General features: G+C 58.9%; 2 protein-coding genes across 5 annotated transcripts; one reads left to right on the forward strand and one right to left on the reverse strand.

Annotated features, from left to right (window-relative positions):
- Positions 1-1648: 1648 nt before the first annotated feature.
- On the forward strand, positions 1649-10376 carry PLEKHH3 (pleckstrin homology, MyTH4 and FERM domain containing H3). 3 transcript variants are annotated; one of them, XR_010024638.1, is made up of 13 exons: positions 1649-2260; positions 4246-4301; positions 4680-4759; positions 4865-5056; positions 5144-5301; positions 5412-5532; positions 6332-6638; positions 7421-7628; positions 7868-8004; positions 8273-8405; positions 8606-9039; positions 9372-9563; positions 10073-10159. XR_010024638.1 is itself a non-coding variant. In XM_063111779.1 (13 exons), the coding sequence occupies exons 1-13, from the start codon at positions 2099-2101 to the stop codon at positions 10244-10246; spliced, it is 2379 nt and encodes a 792-aa protein (XP_062967849.1). In that variant the 5' UTR covers positions 1649-2098; the 3' UTR covers positions 10247-10376. The 3 variants fall into 3 exon arrangements, 2 of the variants coding, with proteins under 2 accessions (XP_062967849.1, XP_062967850.1); XM_063111779.1 differs by having other exon boundaries at positions 8606-9064; positions 10073-10376; XM_063111780.1 differs by having other exon boundaries at positions 7868-7995; positions 8606-9064; positions 10073-10376.
- Positions 10377-11361: 985 nt separating this feature from the next.
- Positions 11362-16310, reverse strand: LOC134388950 (tubulin gamma-2 chain-like). 2 transcript variants are annotated; one of them, XM_063112337.1, is made up of 11 exons: positions 16262-16310; positions 15867-15979; positions 15495-15662; positions 14425-14493; positions 13879-13958; positions 13300-13426; positions 12978-13064; positions 12707-12856; positions 12102-12254; positions 11857-12018; positions 11362-11728 (listed from the first exon to the last, which is right to left on the reverse strand). In XM_063112337.1, exons 1-11 carry the CDS (start codon positions 16308-16310, stop codon positions 11558-11560), a joined length of 1329 nt encoding a protein of 442 aa, XP_062968407.1. In that variant the 3' UTR covers positions 11362-11557. The 2 variants fall into 2 exon arrangements, with proteins under 2 accessions (XP_062968407.1, XP_062968406.1); XM_063112336.1 differs by having other exon boundaries at positions 14398-14493.
- Between the last annotated feature and the right edge of the window lie 482 nt (positions 16311-16792).

A 16792-nucleotide genomic window follows, 5' to 3' on the forward strand; every position in this document is an offset into this window, starting at 1 on the left:
GTGTGGGGGTAAGGGTGGGGGAAGGAGATTCTGTTTGGGGTGGGCGTTTGAATTAGATTACCATTTTACAATTCCTTCTAAGGTTCCGTGATGGAAAGAAAAAAAGAAAAAAGTGATTTATTAGAAAGATCAGTTGGAGTTTTTCACCTTGGAGAAAAAACTAAGGAGGGAATTGCAATTTGCAGATTTCTGAAGAGTAGTTATCACAGGCGTGGTGGGGATGGGGATACTTGCTGTTCTCCATCCTCCCTGGGGACTGGGTCAGAGGAAATGCACCGAGGCTGCCGGAGAGAATGGGGTTAGACGTCAGAAAGGACTTCCCTGCAGGCAAAGGCGAGGGGTACAGACTGGGAAGAGAGCGTATGGTTGCGGTGTCTCCGTTCCTCGGAAATCTCCGTACAGACCCGTCTCATCTGGGGAGAGAGCGCTGCCCGGATGGCCTGTGGAGATGGTCACACCGATTCCTGGTCTTTGTTTTACACAATCACAACAGGCAGGACGTTGTTCACGTGCGACAGTTCTCGCAGTTTAATATCCGGTCAGCAAAGCCTTCCCCACCGCTCCAGCCTGGAGTGTGAAGGAGAGAAGAGCGGGGCGTGACGAGGAGGCCTCGAGGGAGGCGCCAGCCTGATGTCCCCGCCTGCCCTGCCCTGCCCAGCCCCGCCCAGGCAGGCAGTGCTTCCCAGAGCCTCCTGCGGCAAGAGACCGAGGGCCACGACCTCTAGGGGGCCAGGATCCAGGGAAGACCCGGACACGGCGCGGACCCTCAAAGGGCCCCGCACGCCCGCCACTGGGGGCCGACCTGGAACCCACCGCCAGAGACCGCGGGACTTGCCGCTGAGTCAGCACCGCGCGCGCCCGCTGTCGCCCGACCCCGCCCCAGTCGTCTGGTCCCTCGGTTAACCCCTTCTTACCCAGAAGCGCAGAAGTTTCGCCCCGAGAGGCCTCCACTTTATTCGGAGGTCGCAGAATTCCCTAGAATCTCAAGTCACTTTCCCCACCTGAGTCTGCTGAGCCGCGCTCTCTAGATCTTTTATTTCCGGCCTACCTCTGCGTCCTCCCGGAGTCCTTGCCTCAAACTTCACCTCAGAAAGGAGGTGACTCACACTGAGGAGCCGAACCCCGTAAACCCCGGGTAGGAGGCCGCCTCCAGAGCCGTGTCCGGCGCAGGTCTGAGCACGCTCTCGGTAGCGACGTGGCCTTTCTCAGGAACCCGGAAAGGAGACGGGGCTTCAGCGGGCAGCAGCCGGGCCACCTGCCCTATGACTTTCGTCCTCCAAAGCTCCTCAAAAGGGTTTTGAATTTGTTTGGTTCGCCGAGAGTTAACTCGAGAGCTTGGAGGCGGGCTTCCGTGACGTCACAAGCACCCCGCGTCCGACCTCCGAGACTGGGGCGCGGCTAACGTCGCACCGCCCCTTCCCTCTCTGCTCCCCCGCCCCTCCCCGCTGTCACCGAGCCAGGGGCACATGATGCAACCCGCCGCCGTTTCAGCCGTTTGATTGGTGGCTGCGCCCGGCGCCAGGCACAGGGATTGGGCGGAGGAGGCTGTGACGAAACCTGGACCCTGCCCGGTAAAGAAGGGAGGAGAGGAAGAAGAGGGACGGGGAGAGGGGGGTTGGGGGCCTGGGAGGCGGGGTCCGGGCACTGTGCTCGCGCCCCCAGCGCGCCAGTCCCGGGGCTGCAGGGAGCGCAGCGCGCGCGGCCCGGGCCCCGGCCACCGGACGCCCTGCCCGACGCCACCCTCCCTGGAGCTTGGATAACTGCCCACCTCGGACACTGCACCGGACACTGCCCCCCACAGGGCTGGACACCACAACGGACACTACTTTCCAGCTCCGGACATTGCTCCCTCCTCCCCCGGGCCCTGGGCGCTTTCCCCCTCCCCCTACGGGGGCCCAGACACCGAGACCCCCGCAGGCTCTAGCTGACGTCCCCTTGCACCCCAGCACCGGACACCGCCTCCTCCCTGTCCCCCTCACCCTCCTTCTCCTCTCTCCTCATCTTTCCCCTGCTCTGGCCGGAGCCCAGACAGTTTCTCCGACCCCCCTGCTGCTCCGCCGCGGCTGCCCGCGCCCCCGACTCCCGGTTCCTCGCCCGGATGCCTCTCCCTGGGGGATTGTGGTGGCTCCTCTGCTGCCGTCGAGGCTTCACTCTTCTGCACCGGGACTACGGGGACGGCGAGCTTAGTGGGGACGGGGACGAGGACGAGGACGAGGAGACCTTTGAGCTACAAACCCCGAGTCCAGCGGGCGGCGGGAGAGTAAGTCCTGGGGGGTTTGGAGGCTTGTGTCAATTCTTCTCACTGCAGCCGGCCCTCACGCCTGACCCCGCTCCAGCTGAGCGCTGCGTTCTTGGCGAACTGGGACGTGGGTGAGGTTTCCGCCTAGGGGCCAGAGCCCCCAGGAACTCAAGGAGCAGCCCTCCTCGGGATGCGCCCGTGGGCCTCGCGCCGCACGCTGGGCGCTGTCCACCTGCTGGGGGCCCTAAGGCAGGGGAGGCGTCATGCGTGGCCCGACCTGGACCTGCCTCTCCCTTCCCCGCCGGCCCGCGTCCCATCCCGTCTCCTTCCGCCTCCGCCAGCGCCGAGGAATGTGGCGAGGCCGGCTGGGCGGCTCGAACGCCTGGGTCCCCTCCGCTCCCAGTTCCGGAGCGCTGGGGCCAGATGCGGGAGCTCCCGCCTCAGGGACCTGGGCGAGTAGAAGAAGACGTCCTAGGATTGGGGTCCGTGGCGGGGACCCCACTGAAAGGGAGCTGGGGGCCATGGCTCTTTGAGGACCCCTCGTCATTACTCTGCCACTCAGGACAGAACTCTCGGCCTTCCCCGGTGAGGCTCCTGGGAAATCCCTGAGAGAATGGTGAGGGGCACTTGTTTGCTAGATTTTGTCTAGTATCTCCGTGGGGAAACTGAGGCACGTTTGGTGTGGGAGACCTCCATCCTCTGACGTCTTTCCCTCCATGCCTCTGCACACCAGCGACCAGACTCGCGTGTGCTGTGGCCCGGGTCAGGCTCCCATCCCCTGCTCAGGGGTCCCCAGCAGGCCCGATGGCTTGGTGCCCGGTTGGGGCGGGCTGCGCCGCGGGGCCGGCGCCAGCACCTGGCGGAGGCGGAGGGTGGATAAATATAGAGGAGGGGAGGGAAGCAGGAGACTGCGATTAGGGGAGTTGGTCTGAGCGGGTGGTCAGTACCTGCCACCTTGGTGGTGTGGCAGAGAGCCCTGCTCAGACCCTCCAGAAAATGGGTGAGTGTGCATCCAGGGAAGAGCAGGACCCAGACGTCCCCAAGCTTCCAGCCTGGGCAGGGTTGGCTCTGTGAACCAGGCCATTGCCTCCTTCATGCTCCACCTCCACCACCCCCCTCCCTGGAGCTTGGGGACAGGTGTCCCTGGCCCCCCTCCCCCACCTCTCTCTCCGGGCTTTAGCAGTCTGGGCGCAATGGGATGATGGCACAGTTCCCGCCTGGCTCTGCTCTGGGTCGGGTTTGCGGCCTCTCTTAGACCCCAGTCTACAGTGGAAGTCCCACAGCAGGAGGAGGCTGGTGGGGGAAGGGCAAAACCCAGAGCTACACCTAGCCTGGAGTGTGTGTGTGCTGTTCCTCAGCTTGTCCTGCCCTTCCTGAGCCCCGGCAAAGAAGCAGGTCTCTATTCACAGTTGAGTCTCAGGGATTTCTACGGGAGAACATAAAAAGCTCTTGGAGAAAGTTCTACACTGAAAGGTCCCCTGTGCGCACCACCTGCCCTCCCCTGGACAGGGAGGCAGAGCTAGGAAAGGAAAATGAAGAGGAGGGGGTGACTTCCATCCTGTCAAAGCGAGAGGGGGACCTCATCCACCTGTCTCATTTCAAAGATGGGGAAACTAAGGCCAAGAGATGGGAGGAGACTTGCCCAGGGCTCCACAGTGAGTTAGTGGTGGAGCCGGTGTTAAAAGCCAGGTCCCCTGACTCCCTGCCCAGTGCTCTTCCCACCCTACCCTGTCCCTGACTGCATCTTCAAAGGGGAACGGAGTCAAGGCTCCAGCCTTGGCTTCTTAGCTGCTGTAGAACTTGTTTTATACACACCGGCGGGAGGAGCGAGCCCAGCGGCATCAGCTTGCTCCGCCCCACTCACGACCCCACTGTCGACCCCACTCACGACCCCACTCCTTGACTCATGCCTCAGTCCCCTGAGCCGCACTGTCCTGGGGGCAGAAGCCCCGGCCATTGCGTGAGGAGGGCTCTGACCCTGAGGGCTTCCCTGCCTGTCTCCCCAGGGTCCCCTGGACGTGACGCTGACTCAGCCAGTCAGGAGCGGGCCAGTCTCCGACAGGTGAACTCCGCCCCTGTGTCCCATCTGAATCTGTGTCCCATCTGAATCTCGAGACCCCAGCCCTTTCCCGGGACCCCGTTCTTGCCATCTTCCCTCGCGCAGTTGTGCAATAAGGGAGAGGCCCTACGCCGCCGGACGCTGTGGTTTGGCCGGGGTCCCGGGGGGAGGTACGGTCGGGGGAGCGAGAACGGGGGGGGGGGGTCCGGGCTATTTCTGGTGCGAGGTCAGAACTGCGCGGCGGTTCCCACAGCCTGGGGGAGGGGTGCCCAGCCTGGGAGCAGGCGCCCCTCGCGGTCTGGGAGCCCCTACTGAGGAGCCTCCCGGAGGCGGGGTGGAGGCCCCGCAGCCTCGCCCAACCCTCCCTCCCCTCTGGCCCAGGCTGCAGAGCTGCGAGGAGACGTGGAGCCTCATTCCGGAGAAGGGGCTGCCAGAGGACGACCCGGACATCGTTGTGAAAGGTAGTGACCCCCTTCCCCCCAGTGCACACCGGAGGCCCCAATCCCAACCCTCCAGAGGATAATGTCTCCTCCTGCTGATTCCCCTTCTCTCGCTCTCCTCCAAAGGTTGGCTTTACCGTGAGCCCCGCGGAGGGGGGACGCGACCCTGGCTGCCCCCGCGCCGGGCCTGGTTCGTGCTCACGCGGGACTCTCTGGATCAGTTCAGCAGCAGCGGGAAGGGGGCGCGGCGCCTCGGGAGCCTCGTGCTCACCAGCCTGTGCTCGGTGACCGGCCCGGAGCGCAGGCCCAAGGAGACCGGTGAGACCTCGTGCGAACTCGACTACCTTCCTCGGCAGGGGCCCCAGCCCACCCTGACTGCCCTCCGCGCGCTTTTTTCCCCCGTAGGTCTGTGGTCAGTGACTGTGTCTGGCCGGAAGCACAGCGTCCGCCTCTGCTCCCCGCGCCAGGCGGAGGCGGAGCGCTGGGGAGCGGCGCTGCGCGAAGTGATCGCCTCCAAGGCACCGCTCGAGACCCCCACCCAGCTACTGCTCAGAGACATACAGGTAAGAGAGAGGATTTCAGCGAGAGCCAGGAGGGTGGTGGACCCAAAAAGCTTTCTGGGCTCACGGAGAGCTCCCTTCCCCATCACGTCGACTCTCTCCCTGGCCTCTAGGAGAGTTGTGGGGACCCAGAGGCCGTGGCCCTCATTTACCGGCGGAACCCGATACTGAGGCACACCAGCAGCGCCTTGTACGCCCCACTCCTGCCCCTGCCCTACGGAGTCAGCGCCCCAGGTGAGTGGTTCCATGGCCCAAGTTCCCTGGATGGTTTGGAGTGGATCAGAGGTAAGAATCCGAATGCCTTAGCTGGCAGGGGCCTAAGACTACGCAGGGGGCCTACCCACCTCTTACTTTTCAAAGGATAAAGGTGAAACCCAGAAGCTGGCCACGGCGGAGGGGAGGAAAACCCTCACAGAAAAAAGGGCCTACTTTCACCAGCTGCTTTATAGTCTCATTCTGACCACTGATGTTCCTTCAGCGGTTTTTGCACACTCTCTTCTAATTTTTCATTATACTCTTAAGACCATGTCATATTACTCTTAAGATGATGTCACCTTTCCATAAGCGGTGGAAAAGCCCCCACTTTGGGAGAATGTGCTGGCCTCCTCTGGCCATACCTCCCCCAAAGGGTGCAGTAACTGACCCAGGTCCTAAAGCTAGGGGATTAAGAGGAGCTGGGAGAAGAACCCTGGTTTTCTGACTCCCAGTATAGCTTGATTTCTGGCCCATGGTGATGACTGTTGGTACCCGGTTAGAGAATCTGCGGTTTGAACCTATGTTCTTTATCCCTCTTACTAATTCGAAGTCCAGGCCTAGCGGGATCCAGAGTGGGATTCCTGGGAGGCAAGGGTTAAGTTTGTCTCTGTGGGACCATTGCTTTCCCTTCCCTTTTCCTGTCATTCATGCCCTCCCCTCCTTGCCAACCCCTGTCTCCTTATACTCCCCTTGACTTCCCCCTAGTTCATGCCTTCCTCCCAGGGCGCAGCTCTGTGTCTGCTCTCCAAACCGTCCCTCCACCCCCACCCTCCCGCAGGTCCAGGCTATGCACCTTTGCGGGAGGAGGCAGTGCGGCTGTTCCTGGCGCTGCAGGCACTCGAGGGGGCGCGGCGCCCCGGGCCCCTGATGCAGGGTGTGCTCCAAACTTGCCGCGACCTGCCTGCGCTCCGGGATGAACTCTTCCTGCAGCTGGCTAAGCAGACCTCGGGCCCCACGGGCCCCCCCGGGCTCCCAGCTACCCAAGACCCTGCGTCCCTGCGGTACTGGCAGCTCCTTACTTGCATGAGCTGCACCTTCCGGCCTGGGGGAGCTGTACGGGGACACCTCCTGGGGCATTTGGAGAGGTGAGAGGGGAGGGGCTGGGGTCAGGCCAAGATAAGGGAGCTGGGAGAGAATGACAGGCCTTTGTGCAGGGTTTGGTAGATGGGGAACATAGATCCAGAGAAGGGAAGGGACTTGCTCAAGATCAGGGCTGCTGCTGAAATATACAGTGCCTTTGTGGAAATTACAAGATCATATCCCACTTATAAGAGGATTAAGTAAAATAAGTCGCCCCGTCTGGGCAGAGGAATTATAAAAAGGCTGCTTTACGGGCTGGCTGGCTAGCTCAGTTGATTAGAGCACGGTGTTATAACACCAGTGTCAAGGGTTTGGATCCCTGTACCGGCCAGCCGCAAAACACACGCGCGCGCGCACACACACACACTTACGCACACACACGCACGCACGCACACACACACACATACACGCACACGCGCGCATGCGCGCACACACACAACACCTACTTTTCCTTTTTCCTCTGGCTGATGAAGGACAGCACCAGGGCTTTTAGGTTGGAAAGCGTAGTCATGTGGCTGGATTTCGGATTGCATTCCGAAGGAAGATCGCAGACTTTCGGAAGTGGACGGGCGCAGTTGAGAGAGAGCTGCCAGGGTACTTAGAAAGTAACTCAGCTCCATATAGAGTACCGAGGACAGATTTAGAACAGCTGGTTGCTGCCTTCAAGGAAATTGAGTTGGAGGGGAGGAAAAAAACGAGATGAAATAAACTATAATACCAGAAGGCGAGAGGCAGGGAAAGAAGGAAAGCCCTTGGAGCTCTGAACCCTTGGTTCTCCCTAATCCAGGACTGAGCAGGCACTCCCGGACTCGGAACTGGCGGAGTATGCGCGCTTCATCCGGAAAGCGCTGGGTCGGACCCGCGGCCGAGAGTTGGTGCCGTCACTGGCTGAGATTTCTGCGCTGAGCCGACGGCAGGAGCTGTTGTGCACCGTGCACTGTCCGGGGGCTGGTGCCTGTCCCGTGGCCATCGACTCTCACACCACAGCGGCGGAGGTGAGGCAGAGAAAGGCCCCAGCGCCCCCCACTCCCCGCCCTTCCAGCTCCTCATGCCTGGCTCTCCCGGTTCCTGGGCCCTAGGTTTGCTCCGAGTCTGTCTCAGATTCATCATTTCGGTAAGGGAGGAAGTGGAGGTGATAGGACTAAGAGACCCCTTCTGTTGGATCAGCCCCTCCCAGAATCCTGGCAAGACCCCAGTGTGGCCTGCCATTCCCGTCACCCTCCCTCCCCTCTAGGTGGCTCGACAGTTGGTGGGACGGCTGGGCTTGGCCCGGAGCCGCAACACATTCGCGCTGTACGAGCAGCGAGGGGCCCAGGAGCGAGCCCTGGCTGGAGGGACCCTCGTGGCCGACGTGCTCACCAGGTTTGAGAAGTAAATGTCCAGCCCCAATCCTGCTCTCTGTTAGCCCATCTACTTCCCCGTTGCGTCAATCACTAAGCCAACGTTTATCGAACGCTTGCCACTTGCGCTGTACAGTGACGTTCGCTGGTTTTCGGATGGACGCCTGCTCGCTGGCGGTTTGCAATCTGATTTCACGGCTCACCTCCGCCTGCCAGTCCCCCGGGCCCGCCCCTCCCCCAGCTGCCGGAGCGCTGGGGCTCTCCTGCTCTATCGCGTCTCTTCCTTGTCTTTTCTGCAGGTTGGCCGCGGAGGAAGCCGGTCTGGAGGACTCGCCGGACTCCGGGTGGAGACTGTGTCTCCGTCTTCACGGACCTTTGCACCCCGAGGGGCTGTCCCCAGACGGTCACGAACTGCCTTTCCTCTTTGAGCAGGTGAGGATCTCCAGCATGTACGCCTCCAAACAGAACCCCCAAGCCTGAACCCCTCCTTTTCTGAGCCGTCTCATTTAATCATTATGGCAACCCCGCGGGAGGCTTTTCGAACGCAGAGCTCAACTCCACACCCCGAGGTGTTTTCGCGACAGTACAGCCGCGGCTCCCGTGCTGATTGATGCCCGGTGCCTCCCGCGTAGGCTCACGCTCTGCTGCTGCGTGGCCGGCCGCCCCCGCCCGACGACACACTGCGCGCCCTGGCGGCGCTGCGCCTGCAGAGTCTGCACCGGGACTTCTCCCCGCGGGTCCCTCTGCCGCGCCTGGACCGCCTGCTGCCACCCCCGGCCCCGCCACGCGAAGGCCCGCCCCGTTCAGCCTCCAGGCCACCGCCCTCCGCCGCCCTGCTGGCCGGGGCACTCTGGAGCCCGGGCCTGGCCAAGAGGCGGGCGGAGCGAGCCCGGCACGGAGGGGCCGGCCGCACAGCTGGAAGCACGGCCCGCGAGGGAGGAGGCGGCGCCAGGACGGCTGCTGCTGTGCTGGGCAGCTGGAAGCGGCTGCGGGGCATGGGCCGACCTGAGGCCATGGCTGCCTACCTGGCTCTGGCGGCGCAGTGTCCGGGGTTCGGCGCTGCTCGGTATGACGTTCTGGAGCTGAGCACGGTGAGGGGGAGAAGGGAGAAGGGAGAAGGGGACTCTGGCGGCCCAAGCCCCACACCTTTGCCCCAGAGCCACAGGCCCCCACTGTGTGTCACTTCATTCCCTACAGCCAGAACAACTGCCCGTTTCAAGCCCCAGAAGTCACCAGCTCTTGGGCTGTCACGTCCCTGGAACCCTTTAGCCTCCTCCATACTTGAGCTGTGCATCATAGGGGGTTCCGGAAACTCCCTGATCACAGCTATCTCCCCCTACCAAAAAATAATGCTGCAGGGTCCCCTCCTTCCACCCTGACTCTGCTCATCTGCTGCAGGAGCCTGGTGGGGGTGCTCCACAGAAGCTATGCCTGGGCCTGGGAGCCAAGGCCATGTCCCTCTCCCGGCCCGGTGAGACAGAACCCATCCACAGCGTCAGCTATGGCCATGTGGCCGCCTGCCAGCTAATGGGACCCCACACTCTGGCACTGAGGGTGGGAGAAAGCCAGCTCCTCCTTCAGAGTCCCCAGGTGGGTGAGAAGGGGGGTTGTGGGAGGAGGAAAGGGAAGAAATGTCAAGAAATGTTGCTGAACGCTAGTACAGTTCTAGGCACTGGGGATCCAGCAGTGATCAAAGACAAGGTCAGGGAGCTTACATTAGAGTGGGGGAGTCAGACAATAAACAAGAAATTAAAGACTATTTAAGACAGTGATAAATGCTACAGAAAAGAATAATATGACTGGAGGTACCATAGCATTAGATAGTCGGGGAAGGATTCTTAAATAGGGTGACATTTAAGCTGACCATAGGAAGGTCTGGGGGATCAGCATTTCAGGTAGAAGAAATTGCAAGTGCAAAGGCCCTGAGATGAGAGAAGCAAGTATGACTGGCACATACTGAGTGAGGAAGGAAATGTTGCAGGGGCCAGAGAATAGAGGAACATGGTAGGAAAGGGAGCGCTAGAGCCTGGATGGAGAATGAGAAAAAAGAAGAAAGTTGAGTGGCCCCTGTTGCACACTGACCTCTGCCCCTCTCTTAGGTGGAAGAGATTATGCAGCTGGTGAATGCCTACTTGGCCAACCCGTCCCCTGAGAGGCCCTGCAGCAGCCCTTCTCCATGCCAAGACCTGCCAGACACCTCCTCTCCCAGCCAGCACCCAGGCCTGGACGAGCCCCAGGGACAGTCTGGCTGTTTGGGGCAGCTGCAGGACTGAGCCTGCCAAGAGGTCACGACCTCCTTTCTGCCTCCAGCCTGGACCAGGACTGCTCTGAGGTTTGAGGGAACCATGGACCCTTTTGGCCCTGTAGGGACAGGGCACACCCCACATGCAAGGGCTGCAATGGGTGTGGACAATTTTATAGTTTGTTTCTTAATTTATTTGTAGAAGAGAAGCAAAAAAAAAAAAAAATCATTATTTACACAAACCTTTTCTGTGGGAGTGTTGTCAGTGGGACATGTTGGAGCCCCAGGGCTCAGAGCTCCGCCCCTGGGGACGCCCACACTCTGGGCTTTTACCAGGCACTGAGAGGAGTCTGGATATCACAGAGCTCCACCCTCCTTGACATTCTGAATTTAACCTCCTCCTGGCCATTATGCTGCCATAGGGTGCTGGATAGGGCAGGCAAGAAGGCCATTTTGGAAGCTGGCAATTACTCACCCTCTCTTCTCCCTTGGGTGGTGAAGGGGTAGCCTCCTCGCATCCCTCAGGCTAGAGAGCAGTGAGTCAGCAGGACTGGCACTGCTCAGTTCCTACTCTGGTATACAGCTTCCGGGCCCTGGTTGGGTCCATCTTTAGTGTGCCTACTACTTTTGGCTTGGAATGGAGAAGGTTGGGGCAGGATATGTACTCAGAAACTTCCCTGGCACAGAAAAAGAACTCAGGATGGGCTCAGCCCTACTCCTGAGTTCTATTCCTGTTTATCAAGGTGGGTTGAATTGGGTTGAGTTCCTAAGAGTCTGATGGCCCTGGGCACTGGGCCTCCAGAGTCCCAGCTTTCCTGACCTGCTCAGTATGTAGAGGGCCCTCCTTCAGTAGACCCCACATCCTCTGCCCTGAGTGCAAGAGTCTAGGGCAACATTGGCCCACCCGGGAACAGGAGTTCAGGCACTGAGGAAACAGCAGACCTCAGTAATCCTTTAATCTTGAGAGAAGGGCTGACTCCAATCAAAGCCTGGTTCAAAGCAAGAGATGCCGGTGGCAACAGTGGACACACTAAGACCTGCACTAAGTGGTAAGAAGTTACAGCAGGTAAAGGCCATCTTATGGTCACATGCCTAGAGAGTGGAGATCCCTTTACCATCCCCGATATTCACAGCTCAATCCCAGACTATATTCACAACCAACCTTTATTACCTTATCAGAGCTGAACAGGCACATCAAGGGTCAGGGCATGGAACCCTGTAGGGCCAGCTTCTTGGCTGGAGATGAACCTAGAAAGATTGCTGGTGAGGTGAAGTTGGGTGAGAGGGACCAGGCATGGTGGGGGCTGTGCTTCCTATACAGTGGGAGTAGGGGGGTGGGAAATCACTGCTCCTGGATGCCCCAGGAGATGTAGTCTGGCTGTGTGGTAGCAACCTCCCTGGACGTGTCCATCTCATCAAAGTTGTCCTTGAACATGTCCTCCTTGCGGAACTGCTCCAGGAAGGCATCCCGTTTCCGCAGCTTGTCGAACTGCTGGCAGGAACTTTCAAAGAGCTGAAAGAGATGGAGACCTCCAGAATGGATGCCAGTGTAGTACAGGGGATTAGGAATGGACCGGAGGAAGATGATGAAGATGGCTAGTGAAACAGAGTGGCCAAAGAAGACCAGGCGACTAGACTCACCGAGGAGATGCTGGTGTGGTTGGCCATCATCAGACCGCTAACACGGTGGGCTGAGGGCAGGTAGGGAGACTTCCTGGACAGGGCCACCTGGATGCTGGCTGGGCCCCAGGGGATGAAATTGGCCAACTTCCGTTCGCGGATCCTCTGCAGGCTCTTGTGGACCTGGGGTGGGCACAGGAGTGGTGATGGTAGCCTCTCCTCTAGCCCTGCAGGTTCAGGGGGTAGAACTGAGGGGCCTCACCCACCTGGGTGGGGTCCACCTCTCCCTGGATGATGTTGAGGATGGCAATGTAGCAGTGGTTGGTCTGGCGGTCCCGGCCTGTGGACACCATCACGTTCTTGGGCTGTAGCAGCCGCCTCATGACATCTAGGACCGTGGTCTTCCTTACGCTAGCCACCTGATGGGACAGTGGGTCACAGGGACCAGGCCAGCACTCAGGGCACAGTCCATTGATTCATGGACAGAGAACAGCGGTCAACACATGTTCCCGTCAGACTCGGGGTAGGAGGGTCTCTGTGGGGAATGTCTTTAGATTCAGGTCTGTACTGAGTCTCTGCCACAGGATTACGGTCTTAGCCCTCCTCCGCTCAGCAAACTCGTGCCCTTGTGCAGTAGCAAAACCCAACTCCATACAACCCAAGCCCTGCAGGAGCCAAAGGCAGAGGGAAGACAGGAAGATGGGAAGACAGAGAGCATGTCAGCAAGAAAGCTGTAGATCTGTGCCTGAGCGCAGAGCCTCTGGGAGCTGCAGAGGGCAGCTCCTGGGGTAGTGGGGGGAAGAGAGAGACTAGGTTGGGGCCTGCCAGGTCCAGGGCCAGCCTGGCCTGGGCCACTGAGGGTTGCTCTTACTGACTGGTCCGTGGTGAGGGGGGTGTAGCCGGTCATGAGGAAGTGGAGCCGGGGTGTGGGAATGAGCGAGGCAATGAGGCCGATGAGGTCGTTGTTCATGTAGCCAGGGTAGCGCAGGGTGGTCGTGCTGGCCGACATGATGGTGGACACCTGGGGGCAGGGGTGTCACTTCATAGGCTTTGGCCTGGATGAGCCTCCCTTCCCCAGATGGCCCTCCAGCAAGGAGGGTGTCCAGTCCAAAGGAGTCCAGGAGTGGGTAGTGGGTGCTCACCAGCTGGTTGATCTGGGAGAAGGACGGGTTCTGGATGTGCAGGCGGTCTGTGGCGATCCGGTTCAGGGCTGTGTTGTCCAGCACCACCTGGGGGGACAAAAGAGGGTGGCAGATTTATGGGAACAGTGAAAATAGGAAACCCGCCTGAACTTAGGCTCTGAAGCTTAATTTCCTTTGAGCCTCATGGCCAGAGAGTCCCATCTAAAAGGGACTTGCACAGGCCTCTGGCAAAGGAGGGCTCAGAATGGGCTTTTGAAATGCATGAAGATGAATAAGTCGACAGGGACACTGGGAGTGGGGAAAGGTAGCATCCAGGACTCACCACACAGTCTGCGTTCTGGGTCAGCCTCTTGAGCGTGAGGAGTGAGTTGTAAGGTTGTACCACCACGTCGCTCATCTCATCCTGGTTGGGAAACACTGAGTACGTCTGCACCAGCTTCTTGGGGTACCTGGTGGGGGTTGGGAGAAAAAGATCAGGGCAACAGACTGGAGCTTGGTGAACATGAGGTTCCCCAACACCTGTCTGGAAAGCAGCTAAATCTGGAAGGGGAAATTGGGTGGGTCACAGGATCAGTAGAGAAGGGAAACTTGACTTTTGGAACTCTGTAACCCCCAAGGGAGAAGGGCAGAGAGACATCTTAGGATCTAGAGTTCCAGCTCCTAATCTGGCCACACTCCCTGGACCTTCGTACCTGGCCCAGATCCTAGGCTCCAATTCCCACCACTAGGAGTGTGATTGGGTTCTCAGTTGTTGTAACTTCACTTTCTTCACTATAGGAGAGACTAGAAGGGCTCTTTCCTACTCCAGCACATAGGGATGTTTATCTGCAGGGCCTCCCAGTCACTTGGGAAACCAAGTTGGAGGACATGTCTCTTCCTAGTCCCCCAAACACAGACTTACCTGTCATTCAGCCGTTCTAAGAGATAGGAGCCCAGGCCAGAGCCTGTCCCCCCAGCGATGGAGTGACACAGCACAAAGCCCTGCATGGAGAATGGGCAACAGTGTCCAGGTATCTAGTAGCAGAATTTCAAACTGGACTCACCCCCCACAATTTCTTTTTTTTTTAAAGATGACTGGTAAGGGGATCTTAACCCTTGACTTGGTGTTGTCAACACCATGCTCTCCCAAGTGAGCTAACCAACCATCCCTATTAGGGATCGGAACCCGCAGCCTTGGTGTTATCAGCGCCACACTCTACCAAGTGAGCCACAGGCTGGCCCTTCACCCCACAATTTCTTGGACTCCTATCTTACTGAGCCCTTCCTTCCCCTACGGTCCTTTTACATGTACAGCTCAGGAGACTCTGCCTTGTCTCCAGCAAGGCCCAGTAGCTTCTGTACAGTGCAAAGGGTACATGGGTGGGTCTTGTGCTGAATAGATAGCTTCTAAAGGGTGTTGCCAAGACTTCCCTATGTCGGCTCCCACCAGCATTCCTGGGACACTTACCTCTAGACTGTCACTACCATCTGCCTCCCGATCTATGATGTCAAAAATGTCTTCGTGGATCTTCTCTCCCTGTACAGACAGACATGGGGGGGGGTCAGAGTGGGATAGGACCATGTGATGAGGGTCCTGACCTCAGAATAGCCACCCTTGATTCTCCTTATAGCACCTGAAAGTACTTTTTTGTAGCATAGGTGCCCTGCCTTTTATTTTTAAAAGATGACCGGTAAGGGGATTTTAACCCTTGACTTGGTGTTGTCAGCACCACACTCTCCCAGTGAGCTAACCGGCCATCCCTATACAGGGATCCGAACCCTTGGCCTTGGTGTCGTCAGCACCACTCTCTCCCGAGTGAGCCATGGGCCGGCCCCTGCCCTGCTTTTAATCTACATTGAGAGGCAGTACAGCACAGTGGTTAAAAGCAAGCACTCTATACCCAGACTACCTGGGTTCATACATTAGCTGCAGCCCATTGAGCTGAGTGCCTCTGGGCACGTTACTTGATTTCTCTATGCCTGTTTCCGCTTCTGTACAATGAAGGTAATAATAGAGGTCCACAGACCCTTATCTAAAATCCTTGGAGCCAGTTATGTTTTGTAATTCAAAATATTTCAGATTTTAGAAAGATAATATGGTACATATATGTATATTAAATAAAACCCCAGAGGAGATCTGAGGTGCATTAATCAAATACATTAATATTTCTGTAATGAAAGGTATGAGTAATAACAATAAAATGGACAGAAACTCTAAAATAGTCTGTCTCCATTGAGATTTGGTTTTGCTGCTCTTTTGGCTTCAGAGCTTTTTGGATTCTGGAAAGGCAGATAAGAGGCTGTGAACCTGTAGTACCTCCGAGGTTTAAATAAGTTAACACATGTAAAGCACTTAGAATAGCCTGGCACACAGCACCAGCTAGTGCAGGTTCTTAATATTATGTAGTTAACTCCCTGCAGCCATGTCTCTCTCCTTCCAGCTCTCATACATCCTGATCTGCTTTCATCTCTCTGAGAAGTCACAGGGCCTGCGGCCACACAGGGACTTGTGGGCCCTGCCAGGGAATAGCAAATGACCTGGGAGAATCCACTGGCCCAGTTGTTGCCAGCTCCTCCTCCATGCTCGGACAGGTAGATGTTCTCTGGGTTGTACAGCTTGGCATAGGGGGAGTTGAGGATGGAGTGGATCACCCGGGGCTCCAGGTCCAGCAACACCGCCCGGGGGATGTAGTGCTCATCGTCCGCCTGTCAAGGGGAGTCCGGGAAGGGGCCCAATCGGCTAGGACCTGCCCAGTCCTCAGTCCTCCCAACACTGGCTCCTGCCGGCCCTCCCTCCTCAAGCCAGCCGCCTGGCCCTTTTGCCCAGCGGATTTCCCAGTACCAGGCCGCTGCCCTTCCCTTCAGGGACCCCCGGGCCACGGCCGGCCCTGGACAAGTCGCTGGGGGCACCTGGTAGAAAAAGACGTCCTTGCGGTCAGTGCCCTCGGTGGCGAATTCCTCCACGATGCCCTCGGGGCTGATACCATGTTCGGCGCACAGTTGTTTCCAGAACTCGAACCCAACTGGGAGAGAGGGGGAGACACCTGAGTCTACTTGAGTCCTAAGGCCTGAGGAGCCCAGCTGTAGGCTCAGAGGCTGTCACACTCAAGGGTGGACCCAAGACACCTGGGTCTCTGAGCCATCACAGCCCAGGGCTGAGGCACAGCTCTCGGTCTGGGTCATCATACGCAGTAGGGCAGGAGACTCATGGAAGGGAAAGAGGGACTAGTGGATGCCGAGCTCTTGGGTAGGACCGGGAAGAGGCAGAACCAGAGACCGGAGGGGCTCAGGGCTCGCTTGCTCACTCTGGTTGCCGCACTGGCCCAGCTGCAGCGTGATGATCTCCCGGGGCATTGCTCTTCAGACGTGGGCACGCCAGCCCCGGCCCTGCGGGAGTCACGACTGAGACGGAGGCCTGGCAGCCGGGCGCGCAGGACGTGGGGAGCGCGCGCTCTCTCCGTCTTTTGACGCGCGTGCTCGGTTTGCGCGTGTGCTGTGTCGGCCTCCACTAGGCCAACAGGCCAGGGAGCCCAACCTGGGAATCATTTTATCCCACAGCAGTGGCGGCTGGAATTCAGCACAGGCGCAGAATGAGGCCACGCCCCATCCTGGCCACCGCTCCGCGCCTGCGTGGTGAGACGGCGGGGGCCGCAGGGTCGCAACCTGTGGGGGCGGGGAGGGGCGGGGCTGGGGAGGGAGGGAGGGCGGGGCGGGGGAGGGAGGGGCGGGGCTGGGGAGGGAGGGGCCGGGCTGGGGAGGGAGGGGCGGGCCGAGGTCGATGAGCTGGACCAGGTGTACGGGGTCACCTGAGCGGCTCTGCTAGGTTGAGGGCCTGG

Source organism: Cynocephalus volans, chromosome 10 (genome assembly GCF_027409185.1).
Source record: "Cynocephalus volans isolate mCynVol1 chromosome 10, mCynVol1.pri, whole genome shotgun sequence".
Lineage (NCBI taxonomy): Eukaryota > Metazoa > Chordata > Mammalia > Dermoptera > Cynocephalidae > Cynocephalus > Cynocephalus volans.